At 38.0% G+C, this 22421-nt stretch overlaps 1 protein-coding gene across 2 annotated transcripts in view; it reads right to left on the bottom strand.

Annotated features, from left to right (window-relative positions):
- Window positions 1-12880, bottom strand: part of LOC143728779 (prospero homeobox protein 1-like) — a 66397-nt gene extending 53517 nt beyond the window's left edge. The window contains exons 1-4 of one of the 2 annotated variants that reach the window (XM_077219618.1): window positions 12671-12880; window positions 5193-7058; window positions 410-517; window positions 147-341 (exon numbers count right to left, since the gene is read on the bottom strand). In XM_077219618.1, coding sequence (XP_077075733.1) covers window positions 147-341; window positions 410-517; window positions 5193-6995 — 2106 coding nt within the window. In that variant the 5' untranslated portion in view covers window positions 6996-7058; window positions 12671-12880. Of the gene's footprint in view, window positions 1-146; window positions 342-409; window positions 518-5192; window positions 7062-12670 lie in introns of both variants that reach the window. The other variant, XM_077219617.1, reaches the window with a different exon arrangement.
- Between the last annotated feature and the right edge of the window lie 9541 nt (window positions 12881-22421).

Genomic DNA, 22421 nt, shown 5'->3' on the forward strand with positions numbered 1-22421 from the left:
CCATGAAAATTGTGTGAAAATGATCAAAAATGCTGGCGCTGGCTGGCGACAATTTTTTTTAAACGCTGGCGGGGAAAGAGTTTATAAACATCACAATGATCATCATTGTGATGAGCCTGTGTATGTGTTTGTAAGTGGGCACATACCTCAAAATCGTTGGCCTTATTGTAGTGCATGTTCAGCACTTTGTAGAGCGCCGAATCACAGCTCACACTGATGTCAACCGCTGCCACCACACCGTCATTTATGGCCTGTCGGGCAAACTTCTCAATCTGGATGTAGTAGAACTCTCTGAAGTTACTGAACCACTTTATCAGCTGAGATGTGATGCACCTGTTAAACTAAGACACACATAATGTTAAATAATGAGTTACATTAGCTTTTAAAGAATCTATCCGTCTGCACTCACCTTCACATCTGAGAAGTACATCTTGAGCATGCTGGAGCTTGGGTACCTGGTGTAGAAGAACATCAGTTTAGCCTTCTTCAGGTGACTTGGGGACAAGCCCTCCTGGATGTGAGACCAGCAGTGAAGGAAAATAAGCCGAATGCTAAGGCACAAGATTTGCTTGACATTATCGTCTCATCACTCAAGGTGTCGGCTCGTCACGTTCAGTAAAACATGAAAAACACCACACCAACATATTTTACATCAGAAACTCATTTTACAGGCAAAGCGAGCAACGTCTTTCCCTATGCCCTGAACCCAAACCTCCAGAAGCCAAAGAGATAAATATAGTATTTGCATATCACCTTCAAATGTGTTTGTAACCTTCATTTTACCAGGGACAGAACACAAATATAGCGGTAAGGGCTTTGGGAGGATCTTTTGGGCATGGCATAGGAATGTTTTCCATAGGTGACAATAATCTGACCCGAAACTCTTAAAAATAAATGAAGATTACGGTTAAACTTACCCAATCAAGTATAGGTTATTACCCATTTATTGTAATTGCTAGTGCATTGTGTGTACATATAGAAGAGGACTGTGAAGTACAGATTGCAGTAGTGAATCGGGCTAAGGCTTTTTTATACTCATTATTGAAATTTGTTGAATTTCAGAGTCTGAGCGAGTAAGTACATTCCAGTTAAATTTTAATTAATAATTTATTACTATTAATAAATTATTAAGTTATTGTATGTTTGTAAAGTTAACATTTATTAACTGGGAACTAAGGCACACTGATTCAAAACATGTTTTAAGACGTAAATAGTAACCTAAATTAAGTTCAAATCAAAGTTTTTTATTTTATTTACTAATGAAAATTTCCGATGCATGATGTTATTAAATATATTATAAATCTACCAAGGTCTACCATGTTAGATGTTTGAAGGGAAACAAACAGTCTGGCTAACTGTCTGATCTTTCTGCCAACACTGCAGATTTCCCTCCATACTTTCAGCATCCACCAATAATCAAGATAAGAACACATTGAAAGTTCAAACTGTACTGCGTGTGACACTCCTGCTGTTGTCCTGCACTGACCTCTGCCAGACAACGAAATTGCTGACTGGACAAATTCTACAGAAAAAGAGGGCCGAGCTGCCTCCTTTAAGGCCTCTCTGAGCTCTGACATCAGCGCAAAGCATTTTGTGTGACTGTTAAACAAAAAAACCTCAACCTCTGCCAATAGAACAGTGGACAAACAGAGGAGCTTTCAAAAAAAAGCCAACAGCAAGCAAATCCATGTTGTTTACGTTTATCTGATTCAGAACTTAATATTACCAATCCAATCCACCTAATTAATCTGTATAATTGGGCAAACTAAATTTCAAAGTCACAGTTTGAGCCTGCAAAATTAATTTGTACATGTCCCAGTCCCAGACCTCTGTTTTGAATCAAAAGCATTGTGAGCTACCATGTTGTGGTTACCATTATGCTGAAGAGTAGCGCTGTCAATTGCGATTTTAACTTTGATGTAACTGAATGTGTATTGTATTAAATCATAATTTCTTACTGAAGCAAAATTGGCCGATCATCAGAGCAGCAGATGCGTATGTGTTGAATGTGTCCATTCTGAGCTTTATTGGAAATTGTGTGCCGGATCAATGTAACTCAATTAAGTTAAAACAGCATTCCCTTTACTAAGGCCTGATTGAAGTATAGGTTACAACAACAAAATTTGAATCAGGTAGAAATTCTTCCTTAAAGCAACGTCTGTACATGTTCACTTTTTACAGTGTATATAAATAAATGCTGTTGAATACTTGATTCTGATTGGTTGACAGACATTCTAAGGCGTGCAAATATTTTTCAGTAAACGCACAGCTATGAAGTGGTTCCAAATCTGTCAACCTCACAGATCCATATCACTTTGCCAAGTTACTTCAGTTATTTCAAAGAGGCTGCTAGAACCAAAACCACAAAGACATCAGCCAAGCAAATAAATATGACAAACAATAGAATAAAAAAATGGCAAACTATATCCATTTTTTAGACAAAATAACTTTTTAATTACCTATGTAAAGCACAATATATCTTTCTCTTGCTCTCTCTCTCTCTCACGCACACACTCACACTCACACAGAAACTTGTCAGAGCTGCCCCACAACTTTATCAATAATAAAAGTGAACATGTGCAGTTGTTTCTTTAAGGAGGTGTTTCAACCTATAATTTTTTTTTTGTAAACTAATTTAGTCAGGATCATGTAAAGTAACATAAGGGAATGCTTTTTTTAACTTAATTGAGTTACATTGACCCAAAATACAACTTCCAATGCAGCTCAAGATGTACACCTGCAACACACCTACATAGAGCAATAAAATCATGACTCATGTCTGCTATAGGATATCTACTCTGAAGGACAAAGAAGATGAAAAGGGTTGTGTTTAACTGCTCCTTGCTGATAAACATAATTTGCTTATGAAATAATCATGATTAAAAGTTTCTATACACAAGTTGCATCATAGTGAAAATCACATTTGACAGCGCTACTTTGCAGCACAATGGTGACCACAACATTCAATAACAGAAATTCCTCTAAATGTCCAACTGAAATATAAGCATTAACATAAACTACCAACATCTTTCCCTTTACTGAAAAACACATAAAATAACACTTAATACCTAAATGTACTCTCCTAATGCAGTACCTTGCAAAGCATACTGGGAACTGCAGATTCACTGCCTTTGATCGTAGATCGTAAAGCCTTTGCCACCAATGGTCTCTACGATCAACTTAGCTCACAATGCTTTTAAGAAATGCAGCCCTGGTGGATCTGTAGTTCCCAACATGCTTTGCAAGGAACAACATTCGGAGAGTAAACGTAGGGCTTCATTTTTTTAAAAGGGTTATTGTATGTGTTTTTCAGTAAAGGGAAAGATGTTGGTAGTTTATGTTAATGTTTAATGTTCAGTTGGACATTTAGAGGAGTTTCTGTTATTGAATGTTGTGGTCACCATTGTGCTGCAGAGCAACGCTGCTGCTTAGGCTGTGGACACTCAAACAATCGTTACGTTGATACTACTTATACCTATCTACTTCTATTTGGTGTTCAAATGTATTGATCATGTTAATAAATAACAATAATTACTGGAAAATTACATTTTAGAAATCAATTTTACAAATGATTTTTACAAGTTAGTTATAACCAACATTAAAAAAATGTGTGTAAATTAATGTGACCTAAACCAACTAAATTGTATAGACCCAACTAAACTGGTTTATTTGTAACTAACTAAAATAAATTGTGTGTAAGGATGATTTCAATTAAATTGAGTAAGGTTAATTAATTATTTTCTGAGTGTATTTACATCAAGGTGGAAAAAGACTTACATCATATAAAACAAAAAATATTATATCAAACTTATTAAGTAATTTGACCTAGCTGGAGAATCAGGTTATATCTACTGACAGTTATTCTTCAGTAAAACTTTACGGTAAACCTTGTTGTTGTTTTTTTCAGGTTGGTTGAATTTAGTTATAATCAGTAATCTTAAATCATTATTTCATTTCAACAAAACCAGTTATTGTAGATATTACCACATGAAGTACATTGTCTAAGGCTATGTTTACACGGAAACGATCTAAAGAGAAAACGCAAAAGTGGCGTTGCGTTATCACTTTTTATTCTGCGTTTAGACGAGCGTTATGGGGGGGGGGGGGGGATATGCGTGCATATGGTGACACAAAAGTGTGTGAAATTCAATGTAGTATGCACTTCAGGTGGCTAGGTGGCAAGTTGAAGCACTGCCACACAACAACACCAAGTCCGTGCGCCTGCATACAACCTTCCTTCTACTTCTCTCCCTAGTAGCGCAAAATCATAACTTGGTGAAGCGAACAGCAAAAAGACTCATGAACATTTATCAGAGCTGCTAGGGCAACTTGAAGGTCCGACGTAAGGAAATAATCCGACATTTTGGTTGTTATTTACCTGTACTGGCGCATGCCCGTGACGCAAACACGTACGTGACGAGAGCCACCGTGAGCAGATTTGCGTTTTTACCCTTTAGACGGGAACGCGACGGGGGAGCGTTTTTAAGATTTCCACTCTGGAGGGTGGTTTCACTTTTTTGCATTTTTAAGCCCCTAAAACGCCGTCGCTGTGTAAACGAAAGGCACATCTGATAAATATTTTTACGTTTTCAACCGCGAGCGTTCTCGTGTAAACAGGGCCTAAGTCAGTGTTTCTCAACCCTGCTCCTGAAGGACCCCCAACACTGCACGTTTTCTTTGTCTCCCTAATCAAACACACCTGATTCAACTCATCAGCTCATTATCAGCTCATTCAACTGCATTGTCCCATTTGGACACAATCCAATCCCAAAATTCTACACCCAAATCTGAAGCCATTCTTTCTATTGTTCAAAAAACCAAAATATCCATGAAAAGAAAAGTACATTTACTTCTATGCTACTTGGCTACTGATTAACATTAACATGGCTGACATCAGGCAAAAAGCATAGTAATTTCAGAGATGGAGTGAGTAAGTACATTTTGATTGTTTAAGACATACATATTCACTAAAGTCAATTGTTATGTAATGTTGACTTCAAGACCTAACATGTTGATTTCAAAACTAACTGCTTTAAAATTGTCTTGAACTAGAAAGGTATTTGGGGCAGATGGTCCTTTACACTAAATGAAATACTATGGTTACACTTGTAAACAATAGAAGCATGAGAAAAAGTGATTGGTACAATCTAAATCACCAAAGAAATTAGCTTTCACTACTATGAAAAGGATATTATACTCTCTGAAAGGGGCGAGATGTCTGGAATGAGTTCCCTACATTCAGACTTGATGAGTGAAAGCCCTTCAGCAGTGCTTTCTGAGTAAACTGGTGAGCAGGAACGGTTATGCATTAGATGGTGACTGGAAGTCATTCTTTTCCGTAAGCTGGTGGTCTCCCTTGACAGATCCATCAAATCAGGAGATTCTTTACTAGAGTATCCTTTTGATGAAGCACCAAGAGTGCTCTGAAAGGAGTAACCCATGAGAGGAAGCGGAAATGGATGACGGAATGATGAGGAGATTACGCCTGTGTTTCCAGAAAGAGAAGAAGTGTGTAGGCAGGGATGTGGGTGGCCACTTTGAGCTCCAAGATCTGTGGACTGGTGTTGTTCAGATACAGACTTTTGTACCACCAGTGGTAGTGCCTCCGTCTGGTCATTGGCACTAGGAAGAGGGACTCCAACAAAGGAGTCAAATGGGCTGGGAAAGATAACATCACCAAAAGACTTCAGCCTCTGATTAGCAGTGTGGAAGTTGTCCCCGTTAAAAACAAAGTGGTCCTGGGTTGCTGGAAGTGATGGGAATACTTGTAACAGTGGCCGTGGAGGTTTTGAAAAAACATTCACCACGGTGTCTATCACTTGAGACATGGCAGAGTTTAGCTCCTGCTTCAGGGTTTCTGCCAGATGCTTGCCTACTTCGTGCATAGACATCAGACCTTTGCTCCTCAAAGAACTCTCCCGTTTGGCCATCTCTCCATCTAGAAATACTTGTTCACTGACCAGGACCCTTGCCTCATCTGGAACGCATTCCGGATCCAAGTCCGCCATTACATTATCAGTTCGATCAGCCACATAACTTTGAATGAGGTGTTCACCGATACCGCCATGACCAAGCATTGCATCAGATCGTGCACTGTCTTCTGAGAGATTCCCTCCATCTGCTTCAGAATCTGTGCTGTCATAGATCTGGAAAAATTTCTCCTGAAGCTGTCTCAGCTGTTTCTGCAGGTCTTCCAGCTGTAGTTTCAACTGCTTGCGTTCTTCAACCTTCTGCTCGTTATGTGTGGAAACCAGCTGCTGAAAGGTCTGCTGCTGCTGCTGAGGTAATTTTTGTTTCCTCTTGTTCTCACGATAGCCTTCTCGTGGGCTGAAGAACTGAGCAGGAACCTCGTTTTCTCCCTCTCTATCCCGTTCACAATCTTTTTCACTGGGAATAGAGGGTGTCATCGCCTTTGGTGAGTGGTTCATTCCACGAATTATGTTCTCGACACGTGCACGCTTGGCCTGAAGGTGCTCTTCATCTAGCCGCTCCGAGTCCAAGTGAGTCCCTGCGATATGTCCAAATGGTGAGTGACACTCTTTAGCACTACCCTGGGATGAGCTGCTGCAAGTGTCCTCCTGTGGTGTTTCAGGTTCTGCTTTCCTGGGTAACATTGGCTCCCTGCCTCCTGTTCCTCTCGTTGCCTTATTGCTGTTCAGTAGCTTGGTGATGATAGTAGCACCAGAAAAGGGTATCATGTTGTCTTCATATGAGCTGGCCCTTTTAAGCAGTTTGCGGAGAACATTTGACTTAGCCTCACCTGAGTCCCGATGCTTGAGATGAGCCCCTTGGCATTCAAGCACATCCTGCTTCCTACTATGATGGGAGTTCATGGCATCAAAGTTGACAGAAGATTTGGCTGCACGAGTGACAGTGGTGACAGCAGAAGCTGTATGTGTTGATGTGGCTGCTGAGCTAATCCTCTTCACCCCAATGACCACTCGTCTTCTCTTGGTCTGTAGATTTAGATGGAACTCTGTGTCATGGGCTGGCATATATGGTACTGCCGTTGACCCATTTCCCACAAGCCTGAACTATCAAACCATTATCACAGCCACCTACTGACAGAAAAACAGAACAAGTGAGACAAACATTTTTTTTTTTTTGTAGTGGAATCATAAAACTAGAATATTCTTAATTTATTGTTTGTGCGATAAAATGTCCAAATATAAAAAATTCAAAAACAAATATTTGAAAAAATATATAATATGGCTCATTATATTTAAAGGGGTCATATAATGGTATGCACTTTTTCAAGTTGTTTGTGCTGAAATGTGTGTTGGTAGTGCCTGTACACAACCATCATATAATGATAAAAATCTATCTAGTCTTTTTGTTTTAATCTCCTTATATGTTTTCCCCTGCCTCAAATTGAGCCGTTCGATTTTGTGACGTCACTGAATGCAGCAGCGTTTCAACAGATCCCTGCCCTGAGCCTGCTGTCAGTCATCATAGTCCGTCATTGTTGATACGCTGGAGCAGTATGGCGTCTAAGCGATTGTGGTGTTCTGTTCTTGGGTGTAATAACGAACACAGCAGTAATTTTGATGTTCCTAAATCCGAACCGCTGAAGACACAGTGGCTGAGTTTTGTTTTCGAAGGGAATATTCCACACGAGCAACGTCAATGCTTTCATGTTTGCGCGATTCGCAAATCTTTTCTCACCAGATGCTTTATTAACAAAGGAAGTAACTTATAAAGCTGATTTTGATAAGAAGCTGCTCCTGAAAAAAGAATCGTTACCAACTATTCATGTCTCCCTGCTGAACCTCCAGAAAAAGTAAGTGTAAAATTTTATTAACCTTTATATTAATCTTTGCAAATCGCTTCACAATGAATGCGGCTAAGGTTTACACTCAGGGTACATACGGCATGTTTTCTATGTACGACGTTCTCAATATAATTCATAATCCCACGTTTATAATGAACAACACGTTATGGTTATCGTGTTATTACAAACTGAGTGCGTATAACTTACATCAGTAAACACATAGCGTTCGTACATCTCACTAAGTTACTCTACCCTGCCAGTACACAAAGATAGATCAAAGTGACAATATAATAACCAACCATTCAGAAAGGTCATGTTCGAGCCTTAATGGTTGAACTTCTTCGGGCCGTCATCTTGTTCCGACTCCGGTTCAAACTGACACGGTGGCACAGATGTGTCGTCCTCAGAGACTCCCGCTGCCATTTTTTTCTTATACCCTCAACTGTTGTCAAGGAAACACTCCACGTGCGGTGTGGTCATAACGCTGTTATGAACGCCCGTAGAACAGAGGGGCGGAGTGAGCGAAGCTCATTATCATTTAAAGGCATATGCACTGAAATAGCGTGCTGAAAATAGAGCTGTTTTTGACAAGGTAAAATTTGTGTTTTCTTATAATACTAACAAAAATTTTTAATTAAAGTATATTACAATCTTTTCATTTAGACCCTAAAGAATCAAATCAACTTGTATGAAAATGGCATTATATGACCCCTTTAATATAAACACTATTAGGAAGGGAAGAGAATGTATACATTTAGCAATAATTAGGAGTTAGCATTACAGGCTAGGCCAGGCCAGTACAACAGTACAGTTTTTTCCCTCGTCATCATCTTTCTGTACTTTGTGCTTTGTTTAGCCAGAGTAAATGTGACTTCAATCTTCCGATTTGGCCACCTATTTTTCTTCCACTTCTGCAGTTATCTTTCTCTAGTTGCACTCATTTCCCAAAGTCATCTGAATTTTCAATTGTCAATATAACTGTAAAATTTTAACATAAACTTCATAAATCTATGTAGATTTTCCTAAAACGTTTTAGTGTTAGTTTTTGTTCCACATGGTTGGGCACTTGGAACATTTATATTAATCTAATTTCTTCCAATTGATGAAACAAGAAATCACTGTTATTTGATTTCAAAAGAAATAAAGTTTTATATATATACACTCACCTAAAGGATTATTAGGAACACCATACTAATGCTGTGTTTGACCCCCTTTCGCCTTCAGAACTGCCTTAATTCTACGTGGCATTGATTCAACAAGGTGCTGAAAGCATTCTTTAGAAATGTTGGCCCATATTGATAGGATAGCATCTTGCAGTTGATGGAGATTTGTTGGATGCACATCCAGGGCACGAAGCTCCCGTTCCACCAAATCCCATAGATGCTCTATTGGGTTGAGATCTGGTGACTGTGGGGGCCATTTTAGTACAGTGAACTCATTGTCATGTTTAAGAAACCAATTTGAAATTATTTGAGCTTTGTGACATGGTGCATTATCCTGCTGGAAGTAGCCATCAGAGGATGGTTATATGGTGGCCATAAAGGGATGGACATGGTCAGAAACAATGCTCAGGTAGGCCTTGGCATTTATACAATGACCAATGGTAATAAGGGGCCTAAAGTGTGCCAAGAAAACATCCCCCACACCATTACACCAGCACCACCAGCCTGCACAGTGGTAACAAGGCATGATGGATCCATGTTCTCATTCTGTTTACGCCATATTCTGACTCTACCATCTTTATGTCTCAACAGAAATCGATACTCATCAGACCAGGCAACATTTTTTCAGTCTTCAACTGTCCAATTTTGGTGAGCTCTTGCAAATTGTAGCCTCTTTTTCCTATTTGTAGTGGAGATGAGTGGTACCCGGTGGGGTCTTGCTGCATACCTCGGTTGTAACGAGTGGTTATTTCAGTCAAAGTTGCTCTTATCAGCTTGAATCAGTCGGCCCATTCCCCTCTGACCTCTAGCATCAACAAGGCATTTTCTCTCCCACAGGACTGCCGCATACTGGATGTTTTTCCCTTTTCACACCATTCTTTGTAAACCCTAGAAATGGTTGTGCATGAAAATCCCAGTAACTGAGCAGATTGTGAAATACTCAGACCGGCCCGTCTGGCACCAACAACCATGTCACGCTCAAAATTGCCTAAATCACCTTTCTTTCCCATTCTGACATTCAGTTTGGAGTTCAGGAGATTGTCTTAACCAGGACCACACCCCTAAATGCATTGAAGCAACTGCCATGTGATTGGTTGATTAGATAATTGCATTAATGAGAAATTGAACAGGTGTTCCTAATAATCCTTTAGGTGAGTGTATATATATATATATATATATATATATATATATTCACACTAAAACTGTTTGGACTTGATTTTCAGTTTGCACCAATTCCCTTAGTTTGTTGTCCTGGATGTTAATTGATTTGTCATTTGGTTCAGTTGTGTGCCCCTCATTATCACCAGTATGTAAGTTCTCTCTGTTTCTGTTCACTATGTCCTCCCTTGTCAATGCTTTGTGGATATTTTTTTTTTATGTTTTAAGTCTCTTATGCTCACCAAGGCTTAATTTATTTCATCCAAAATACAGAAAAAAACAGTAATATTGTGAAATATTTGTACAATTTAAAATAACTTTTCTATTTGAAAATATTTTACAATCCAGTTTATTTCTGTGTTGGTAAAGCTGAATTTTCAGCATCATTACTCCAGTCTTCAGTGTCACATGATCCTTCAGAAATCATTCTAATAAGATGATTTGAAGCTCAATGATAAATAATAAAATGCTAATAATATGTTTCTTGAGCAGCAAATTGGCATATTATAATTATTGCAATAATGAGACAGAAAAGCATGTGCCTCGAGGATCAATATTTTTATTTATTTATTAATTCAATTCGTTTTAATTAATTCGTTCATTCTTTTTTTCTATTATTGACAGTAGATAACCTAATGAATGAAACACACAAAGCCCTTTTAACAAGAACCTAGGCATATCAATAATTATTTATTTGTTATATTATCTGGAATAATTACGAAAACCCGTGCAGCAGGACTATCAATTTATATATATATTCAGTTTAATTTCATATTTTTTATAGATAGGCCTATGTACTTTATTTATTAAAATTAAACTGTATGTGTGTGTCCATTGATTGTGAAGTTAGACATCGAAAATTGCAGATCAAGCGCATGCCTGGGGCTGCATGTTTTTTCTTGTTATGAATTGTATCCTATTTTCGGTTATTACAGTTAACTACGCGCAGTGATATGGAACTGTAATGCAGTCAAACCTGCCTGAAACTACTTTAGCCGTGCGTTTCCCTGAAAATAATTGCACACCTTAGAACGTTCTCAACCAATCAGAATCAAGAATTTAACAGCCCTGTAGTATAATAGAAAAATAATGCATCCCCCTCGGGTGTGCATTATTTTTCTAAGAATTCAACGGCCTGTCGTCAATTATTCCTTAAATATGTGTGAGTGTACACAGCTTAATAATTTGTAAAGGTTACACTTTATTTCGATAGTCATAGACATTCTACCAACTATAAGTAACTTTTCAACTACATTACAACTAACTGTAATTAGAGTATTACACCGTAAAAACGAATTAGTTCAGTTTATTTAATTAAATTGTGCAAACTCGTTGCCTTAATTTAATTAAATTGTAAGTTCGGTATTTTACACTTAAAGCCGGTCGGTTTTCTGTGGTAGCAACCTGTGCTAATACAGAAACCGAAAATTCTCGGGACAGCAGCATTTGTCCAAATTTCAATCTTAACCATTCTATTTCATCAGAAACGATCTTAAAACAGGGCTTTAAGTGTAAAATACCGAAATTGTCCTTTAAGTAAGCATACCTTAATTACATCAAGTTCTTCTTACTTAATCTATTTAAGTTTTGTCAACTTAATTCTATCTGTGATCTGAGGAAGTGTACTCCCAGAGTTATGGTTAGGTGAGGGTTCGGGTTAGGAGAACAAGTTGACTTGTAGTTGCTAAGTTACTTATAGTGAGTAGACTATCAGTTGGGGGACCAACAAAATAAAGTGTTAGCAGATATTAAGCAGACAGTCTAATACTCTAATGACAGTTGACATGATGCAAAGTTACTTATGGTTAGTTGAATGTCTAAAGTGGACTATCAAAATAAACTGTTACCTTTTTAAAAAAAATAATAATTTAAGAAATAATAATGAAACATTATGCCAAAAGGCTTTCCTCTTAAGAATGAACTTTTTTACTTAAAAACATGTTCATAGCCTAGGGAATTCACGTCCAAAACTGCTTTAAAGCCCTTTTCAATAAAATAATACATGAGGGATTTGATCTATTAGAAAAAAATCTTCACTTCATTGACCTATCATTGTTTATGTGTATGAGTTAATTTTACACCGTTGTCACATTATCAATTCATATAAATACAGAACAATTCATCTTAAATAGCCTACACCGCATGTTTCCAAATGAGCAAAACTACAACCATATCAAAATCAAATGTTTCTGATGAAACATCAAACTGCTCTCTTTAAATTCCGCAGATGAGGACAACGAGAAAAAGTATTAGGCTACTAAACCTCTGGTCAAATAGACACAAACATTGCGCGTATATGCTATTACGTTTCCAAACTCTAAAAAAAAGAAAAAAGAAAATAAGAAAAGAAATATAATTTAGCCTACAATTTTCAGCATCCCAAACTTGAAATATCTTTAAAATAAACAGAGCTTGTAAAAAAGAAAACAACAATCGCGTAAAAATCCAAAAGAAAAATCAGTTTAAAAGTATGAAGTGAGAGAAGACGGTGCGTGCTTTCAGAGGACTCTCAACAAAAATGTGAACGTCAGTAGATTGCAACTCATTCATTGTCATACAGGACAAAAAGGTCACTTACCTTGCATATGACTGGAGAAAAAGGTGCTGTGGTTTGTGAGATGGCAAACAGAATATGATATCAAATCTTCTAGTAGGGCGAAGATATGGTTGAAGCAGAAAATGAGCGATAATGACGGAAGAGTTGTGCAAGCTCTCCTCCAGCTATAGAAGCGCTTATAGACACGGATGAAGCAAACAGAGACTCCGCGTCATTAAATCAGTGTGATGTAACCCCGAACCTACCAATAAGAGCAATGAACCCAGCGGGATATTCCAATTTTGTATTCAATTGACTAAATAAGTCATTTCACCTGAAATAACTAACTTTTTAAAAATGAGTTGAATCTAGTAAGCTGATCTAAAACTTTGAAATTACTTAACCTATGTTAATGAGTTTAAGACAAGTTAATGATTTACTGATTTATCATGACTTAAAGAACATGTAAGGCATAACAGCTTATAAGACCATACATTCCATGCATGGTAAACTGCTCCCTTATCAAGTTCCTCTACTATTTATCTGCACCATGGTGTGTTCATGAATAAAATAATTGATCTTTAATCTAAAATCTTTATCTGGTGAAAGACAAAAATATGAGGGATGATAACATTTCACAGTAGGCTACATGTCAAGATAATCAAAACACAACTTTAAATTGATTTTTTTTTTTAAAGGACACACCTTTGAAATTAAACTCCACATGAGTGTTCAGACTAACAGGCAATCATATTTGTCCTTGCTGATCTTTTATTGTCATCTTTTTTTCTTCATGTTGTTTTGCTAGCGATGTGTAATTATTCCATATCATACAAATTAACTATTTAAAAATAAATTAAGTTCCAGGTTCAAAATGATTGCTCAGAATAATCATATCAAGTTCTGACAAATCCAAGTTCTGTTATGAAAAGCTTGTATAATCAGACAGAATAACTGTGTTCATAGAGGAAAAATATTTATTTTAAATATAGATCATTAGGTCATTTTGAACATGGAGAAAAGGCCTTTGGAACAAACAGCTGGTAATCATGCCAGATTTGCCCCAAGGGAGGCTACCAGCCACCCCGGCCCTATCACTTTTCTCATTACACGAGAAAACACTATCATTACATGAGAAAATACTGTGTGAGAGAGAAAAACAGAGAGTCTGATGTGCAGCACACTTAATGGCCAACTAGCAAACACTACTGGAGTGCAATGACATGCAGGCCACTAATCTGAGAGGGTCACATAGCATTGATTACTCAGGATTATAGTGACCCTGTCAAAGTACAGTCACTGTGATTCTATCTATCTAAGTAGGCAGGCTATATGTATCTATGTATCTATGCATGTATCTATGTATCTATGCATGCATGTATGTATGCATGCATGTATGTATGTATGTATGTATGTATGTATGTATGTATGTATGTATGTATGTATGTATGTATGTATGTATGTCATATCTATCTATCTATCTATCTATCTATCTATCTATCTATCTATCTATCTATCTATCTATCTATCTATCTATCTATCTATCTATCTATCTATCAATGCTTCGCATCAATGTCCTCATCACCCTGTCGGGGGTTTATACTCAGATAACAACTGGCTGGATGTACATTATCCCTTACATATTGAATAATACATAAGGAATTCTCACTTTTCATATTTTGAAAAATATATTAAAAATTAAGTATTTACAATACTGTATATTTACAATGTAAAAACATGGAAAACTATTGCCTTAAACTTATCAAGGATGTTTTACTCAAAGTTGTAAATACAAAGATGTAAGAGTACACTTCGCAGCTTTAGCAGGCTCTTCACTGTACTCAGGTAGAGAGAAGGGAGGGGAGTACACTTCACAGCTTTAGCAGGCTCTTCCCTGGATTCAGGTATAGAGAAGGGAGGTGAGTACAATTCGCAGCTTTAGCAGGCTCTTCACTGGACTCAGGTAGAGAGAAGGGAGGGGAGTACACTTCACAGCTTTAGCGAGGTCTTCGAAGGACTCAGGCAGAGAGAAGGAAGGTGAGTACACTTCACAGCTTTAGCGGCTCTTCACTGGACTCAAGCAGACAGAAGGAAGGGGAGTACACTTCACAGCTTTAGCGGCTCTTCACTGGACTCAAGCAGACAGAAGGAAGGTGAGTACACTTCACAGCTTTAGCGGGGTCTTCGCAGGACTCAGGCAGAGAGAAGGAAGGGGAGTACACTTCACAGCTTTAGCGGGCTCTTCGCAGACTCAAGCAGACAGAAGGAAGGTGAGTACACTTCACAGCTTTAGCAGGCTCTTCGCAGGACTCAGGCAGAGAGAAGGGAGGTGAGTACACTTCGCAGCTTTAGCGGCTCTTCACTGGAGTCAGGTAGAGAGAAGGGAGGTGAGTACACTTCACAGCTTTAGCGAGGTCTTCGCAGGACTCAGGCAGAGAGAAGGAAGGTGAGTACACTTCACAGCTTTAGCGGTTTCTTTGCAGGACTCAGGCAGAGAGAAGGAAGTTGAGTACACTCTGCAGCTTTAGCGGCTCTTCACTGGACTCAGGCAGAGAGAAGGGATGTGAGTACACTTCACAGCTTTAGCGGGGTCTTCGCAGGACTCAGGCAGAGAGAAGGAAGGGGAGTACACTTCACAGCTTTAGCACGCTCTTCACTGGACTCAGGCAGAGAGAAGGAAGGTGAGTACACTTCACAGGTTTAGCAGGCTCTTCGCAGGACTCAGGCAGAGAGAAGGAAGTTGAGTACACTCTGCAGCTTTAGCGGCTCTTCACTGGACTCAGGCCGAGAGAAGGAAGGTGAGTACACTTCACAGCTTTAGCGGCTCTTCGCAGGACTCAGGCAGAGAGAAGGAAGGTGAGTATTTTCAACCAAATCAACGGGATTTCACAGCTTTTAGCGTTTTCTGCAACTGGATTCAAACAGAGAGAGAGATGAGAATTTTCAACCACATCAATGGACTTTCACAGCTTTTAGCATCTTCTGCAACTGTATTCAAACAAAGAGAGAGATGAGTATTTTCAACCACATCAACGGGCTTTCACAGGTTTTAGAGTCTTCTGCAACTGGATTCAAACAGAGAGAGAGATGAGTATTTTCAACCACATCAACAGGCTTTCACAGCTTTTAGCGCCTTCTGCAACTGGATTCAAACAGAGAGAGAGATGAGTATTTTCAACCACATCAACGGGCTTTCACAGCTTTTAGCGTCTTCTGCAACTGTATTCAAACAGAGAGAGAGATGAGTATTTTCAACCACATCAACGGGCTTTCACAGCTTTTAGCTGTGGTTGTACAGGTTGTAGTTCCACCAAAGTTCCATTGGGGGGCGATCACCCTGAGTGCAAAATGAATGGGAGTCTATGGAGCTAGACGGCTAAATTTGTCTCTTTCACCCGATTGCCGTTGAGAAATCTCAGATTTGATTGTAGGTTTTGCAAGTTCAACATGGTTATAAGTCGAAAGTTGAATGAACGAGTACTTATATCCTTTTGATTTCTTACAGGTTGAGTTGTTGTTGCCCATTACATGCTAGCATTCTGCTAATGAACGCTGATTAGTCAGTGAAGGACTGATTACGACCTGAGATACTGCTTGATGGCATTGTGACATCCGAATGTGTGTGTGTGTATTTTCGGTGTGGTGTTTAAAAACAACAAAATAAAAACTCTTCTAGCACGTGTATTTACCTGTGTCAGCTGTGTTGTCGATGCCTCGAGAGAAAAGAAAGTGCAAAGCGCGAAAGCACCAAAGTGACTGAAGGATTGCCGTAAAGCAGTATCTCTGGTGGTACGATGTGTATGACGTCATTGACATTTTAAAATACTTTTTAAAGCAAATAAGTGACTCTAAAAATCTAACACCCAGCAATGAGTAATTTCTTTGAATATACTTTCGAATACAACATTCAAATTACTAGACAAAAATGTATATCCGGAAAAAAGTGGATTTTAAGGGGTATAGCTCCATTAGACCTCCATTCATTCTGCACTCGTCCTGTGAGCGACCTCATATGGAACCAGAGTGGAACTGCAACCAGTTCAGAAGCTGGAAGTTTACCGCGAGGGAAAGTTCTCCCCTTATTAGACATTCTCTGCATACACCCAGAACCGGCAATCTCATCGGTCCCCCGCCGGAAGCACTTTCCGCGGGAAACCAGGGTTCAATTTCAAGTTCCTCCCTGTTCAAAATTCATCACCCATGTCAATAACATCAGTGTTTCTTGGTCTTCTGCTGGACTGAAGCACAGACTCTATTCTTCAACACAATGGTGACCCACAAAACTCAGACAACAGAAACCCTTTAAATCCCAACAGAACCTTACACACTAACAGATCTCTCAAGATCTCTGCAGAGGAGGGTTAATCAACAAAAACAGCATTACATGCCTCACTTATTAATAACAGTTTGACTTGATTTCTGTCATACGTCTACAGAAGTTCTTATTGAGAATTAACAGAGGTTAAGATGTTGATGATTATTGAAAATAATAAAGATTGCACTCACCATTGTGGTTATCAGTGTTTGCTTTAGTTAGGCTCTTGACTTTTTAGCATAAGGTTTCTCTGTCATTCAACATAGTCATCATGGCTAAACAAATCTTTGGATTATCTGTTGGGTTTGTATTGATGTTATTATGTTATAAAACTCATCTATGGTTTCTCAACATACATTACAGCATGAAAGATGCCACTATTGGTGAGATTCATGTGTTTAAACATGGCATATTAAAAACATTTAGTGTGCAATGTGTTAATAAAAGTATCTTATTACCACAACAGCGCTGTTATTATAGTGTCACAGTGTGTATAATACAATTGTTAAATGCATTTAATGATCTAACACTTTTGATCAGTGATAAATATTGGGATGAGATCAGTGGCTTAGGATGTTTTATGATGATTATAAAATACCACTAATTATGTCTTTGTATTAGCAAATATAAGGCAATAGTTTTCTGTTTTCATCTAATTACATTTTACTGTGTAAATATATTGAAAATATATTTTTCAATACACACAAAGGGGCAATTCCTTAAGAATTATTCAATATATTGTAATATATAACACAATATGTTCTGTAATGATGGGTATCTATCTATCTATCTATCTATCTATCTATCTATCTATCTATCTATCTATCTATCTATCTATCTATCTATATATATATCTATCTATCTATCTCCTGTTTATTTTTTTTCATGTTACGAGTGCCCTACTCCTGTGCTTGATGTTCTCTATTGACCTTCTGATTGTGTGACAGAAGGTCACCTGACAGTCTACTTCAAACAGTAGGCTACTCCAGCTTTAAATGATATGAGACTGTGGAATAACATAGATAAGAGCGGTGCGTTTGTAGTACACATGCAGTAATTATAGTTGACCTCATGGTGCCTCAGGGTTAAATTGTCTCTCTTTCATTTTGCTGTCTATGCAAGAAAGTAAAACAATATCTTAACAATAACAACCACAGGTGAGAATCAATTCAAGCTTTGCCAAAATCTACAAATATAAAACTTTTTGACAGTTACACATCAAGATTAGACTCTGGAAAATAGATTAGCTCCAAAATAACACTGCTATGAATACATGGTTAGTTCGGTCAAAAATGTCAAATTTGTAATCTGTAACCTGCATGACTTTCCATCTTCACAAAAGGAGAGTTCATGCAGACTGTTTAGATGGCTCTTTTCCATTAAGTAAATATTAGTCACTCTTCGCATGCTGAATATAGAAACTAAGAAGTCAAGCTGTTTTTTTTTGTAATACAGATTTATTATGATTAGATAGATAGATAGATAGATAGATAGATAGATAGATAGATAGATAGATAGATAGATAGATAGATAGATAGATCACTGTAATTAAATAGTTTAAGTAGGGTATAAACTTAAATAAAACAAATTAGTTCAATCAAATTAACTTTTATGATATTTTTAGTACTTTTACTTTTGAGTTCACAAAACTGACACATTATAAGTATAATTTATTTGTCATATAATTACTTGTTCCTTTTAATTTAGACAAACTTAAATTTAACAGAAACTGGTTTCTATTTCCCAGCATGCTTTGCCTTGACACTCAAAAGGGAGATTAAATGCTAAAATTAAGTGTTATATAAGTTTTTTTTATATTAAGTTTTTATGCGAGATTAATGTTAAGTGAGAGATTAAAGGGTAACTGAACCCTAAACCAACTTTTTTTAGTTAATGATCTGTAAGAATGGGGCTTTATTAGAGCTGTTCATTGATTCGAGTAACTTTTATGACATGTGGGTATAAAGTGTTTTAATTCTACAATATATGGTGTAAAAACGTCTGAGTGCTGCCCTCTTCAGGTTGAACGGTGGCTACTGGACTTGAATTCTCCTATTGGATGTTTGGGGTGGCAGGTGACGTGAGCAATAATAACCAACTGCAGAACCGCAGAACCATACGTCATAGCAGTGTGAGGACGACAGCTCCAGCCTAACAGTCTGATGCCGGAGGTGGGCGGAGTTCATGTTTAACTATGGCGAAGCAGAAAGTTGTTCTATCTTTGATTGATGCAACAATTCCTAAAATAAAAACCGGTAGTCAATTAAACGCCGGGCCTCTGATAGTGGCCGGGGGCGGGGTCAACACAGACAAATAAAGGCCGGTCTCAAATTAAGGCCGGGGAAAATTTAGTGTTGATAGGCAATCTCCTGTGCCTTTCATATAATTACATAACGTAACATACTCATTTTCCACTAGATATTTTCCTCTATATCTCATCATTGATTTCGGCCCGCTCTGACGCGACATAACTGCCACATTCAAACTGTGCTTTCACGCTGAGCTAAAGACGGACTTTCAGCGCTTGTCATACCGTATACATGTCATACCGCGCGCCATCTGCTGGACGGGGCGCAAAATTGCAGAGTTAAAAAAAAAAAAATTAAATGTATGTATCGTATTATGAAAGCTGTGCACACGCTGTACACTTTTACTGTGCACTGTCCACACACTGCTTGTATTTGTCCATTTCTTTTACTAGATTATACAATCCTAAAAAACGACTGAGTCACTCTGACAGGCAGCTGTCAAACTCACGCGCGTTGCTCAGCAACCGGGAGTGGCGCGAAAACATCTGACAGCTGGTTTTAGCGCTTTAAATGCGCTTTAAACGCCCCTTGGCGGTTGTAGGCTATAAATGATCATATATTATATAATCTTTTATTATGAAAAGAACATCCAAGCCATCGGGATCGGCTTTCCGAAAACGAAGGAAGGAGGAGGAAGAAAAACGGGCCCAAAGCAGAGGTATGTAGACTATATCATCAAGCTCACAGCCAGTGGTTAAATTGGGCCGGGGCTCTCAGGGGCTCAGCCCCGGGCCGGGCCGGCACATAAGCCTGGCAGTGGCGCAAAAAGTGGGTATACCGGTATGTGTAGCGGAGTAGGCGCCCTCATAAGATTTATGAGGAGTAGGCACCCTCAAAAAGATGGATAAAGCAAAAAAGCGGCCTGGGGCTAAAATAGAAATAGCCCATTCATTTTGTTTTGTTTTGTTTTGCTTAATCGGCGGCGCTGGGTTAGTGCTGGTGTAATGCATTGGTCAAAAAAAAGTCAGCGTTAGCTTTTTTTCTGACACCGCATGAAACGTGTAGATCAGCGGCCCATTGGTTGTTTTCTTGATTGACACTGGGCTGGCCCAATCACATCTGTAATGTGAAGTATAGAAAAATACTCCTTTAATATATAGGAATTAGTAAAAAACTTATGAAAGTTTCCTTTATTTTTCAGTGCGTTGTTTTACAATATATGGGTATTATCATGGGATTAATATTATAACTATTATTTTGTAATGTAGACAGACACTAACTAAAAGAGGTTTGAATTTTTATTTGTTTAATTTGAACACTGAATACGGGTTGGAGCTTTTAATTTTGAACTCTCAAAGTGCACCAGATTGATGAATTTAAAATTAAAATGCACAAAATTTTCAACCCCCGTAGCCTTGTAGCAGCCTAGATTAGTAATAATAGTAGTGGTGGTAATGGTCATTTATCTACTACAAGTTACATGGTCAAATAAAATGTATTTGTACAATGCAACTATGTAGGATGATTGAAATATCCTTGAACGTTCTTTGTAGTATTGTAGCCCATCACAATGCTAAAATGGGGGGGTGGGGGGCAAAAATCTATCTCGCCTAGGGCAACCAAAGGGCTAGAACAGGTGTTCTGACGATGTGTGCTGCCTTGTCGAAAAATGCTACCGTAGCGCGAATCGATAGCAGAGTCTGTCGATTTGTGCTGCCTTCGCAAAAAAATGCTACCCGAGCGCGAATCGATCACAGAGAATCTTGATTAATTCCCTATTGTTTCCATAATTGTGTAAATCTCAAAATATTATGACATCGTTATTTCATTTAAATCAGGGTAGGTGTATGGGGAGCATATTTTGATGTTTTAAATGAACTAGCAATTATCACTTTTGATATAACAAGTGAAAATGACATTAATAAAATTCGAAGTTAAGAGTGCAGTATACTGTACTGTTTTTATTTTTTAAAACGGTGTGAAAAGTAAAAAATTATCATCAAATATTAATCTTTGACCTGTCAAAGTTTCCTACAAGTCTCCACAGCAAGGATGCATAGATTTTTGGGCGTGGTAAGCAGAAGAAAAATTAGTCTGCACATGCGCATAACCAGTAAGTAGCACATCTCGATGGGTAGCATGAATCGTCAGAACACCGGCCCTGACCGTATATCAGAACTATTCAGTGTTTTTAACCACATCATGCTTATTTTAAGTTTCAGACATTTATATACATATCATTTATAGAAGAACAATACATTTATAGTTTGTAAAATACACAATAGTGTCTATGGAAGCGTCAATAACAATTCATTCAAATAGCCTATATTTGCCGAGGTGTTTTATTCATATCACAGTGCAAGTAACTATTAAGTTTACTCGTTCTTCTCCCAGTTCACCGGCCACTTACTTTAATGTATGTCGTGAGAAACTGATGAATTCACGTGCTGTAATAAATCCAGCAGACAGGAATCTCTGAACTGCGGGCCAAACAAACATCTCACGTTACAGATCAAGACAATTTATAACGTTAAAGGTTTGTAAACGACACAACAAACTCTCTTACATGTATTTGAGAATCGGAGTTTGGAAGTTTAAGCAAGTTTGTTAATATTTAGAAAAATTGCTGCATCTGCCATACAGCGCTATTTGGCTGTGGTGAATCACGTGCGTGTCAAGCATGACGCGTCACCATGGAAACAGGGCGGGCGGGGGGATCGCGATGCAGTCTCAACATAGTGATGTCTGTCAGCCATCGCGATAGATGATTGCATCGTCTATCGGTCCAATTCTATTATTAATGAAAAAGATGGAATTAGAAATAAAGGCCTGCCTCTTATAAAAGCCTGCTTCAAATAAAAGCCGGTTACATTCCGCAGTTCAGGTAAATAAAGGCCCCGGTTTTTATTTGAGGAATTACGGTAGGCTACTTAACGTTATAGCCTACGTTTACAAAACGGCTCTAAGTATTTTGTAAGTTAATATTCAACAATACGATTGATCTTTTGAACATGTTTGTTTGTAAATTGTTTTTCTTTTTTCCCTTTTCCTTTGAAGTTGACCCAATTAAAACTTAACTAACTAACTAAATTTGTCATTGACACCCTTATAGAGAACTGAACTGAGCTGGATGATGACATCACTGTTTTCTCCAGAATGGCTATATAGATTAATTAACTGAATTAATAACTTTTTTACAACATAAATAAATCAACACTGAACTTACTTA

This window comes from Siphateles boraxobius, unplaced genomic scaffold (genome assembly GCF_051911475.1).
Source record: "Siphateles boraxobius isolate OS27281-9 unplaced genomic scaffold, OSU_SipBor_1 8, whole genome shotgun sequence".
Classification (NCBI taxonomy): domain Eukaryota; kingdom Metazoa; phylum Chordata; class Actinopteri; order Cypriniformes; family Leuciscidae; genus Siphateles; species Siphateles boraxobius.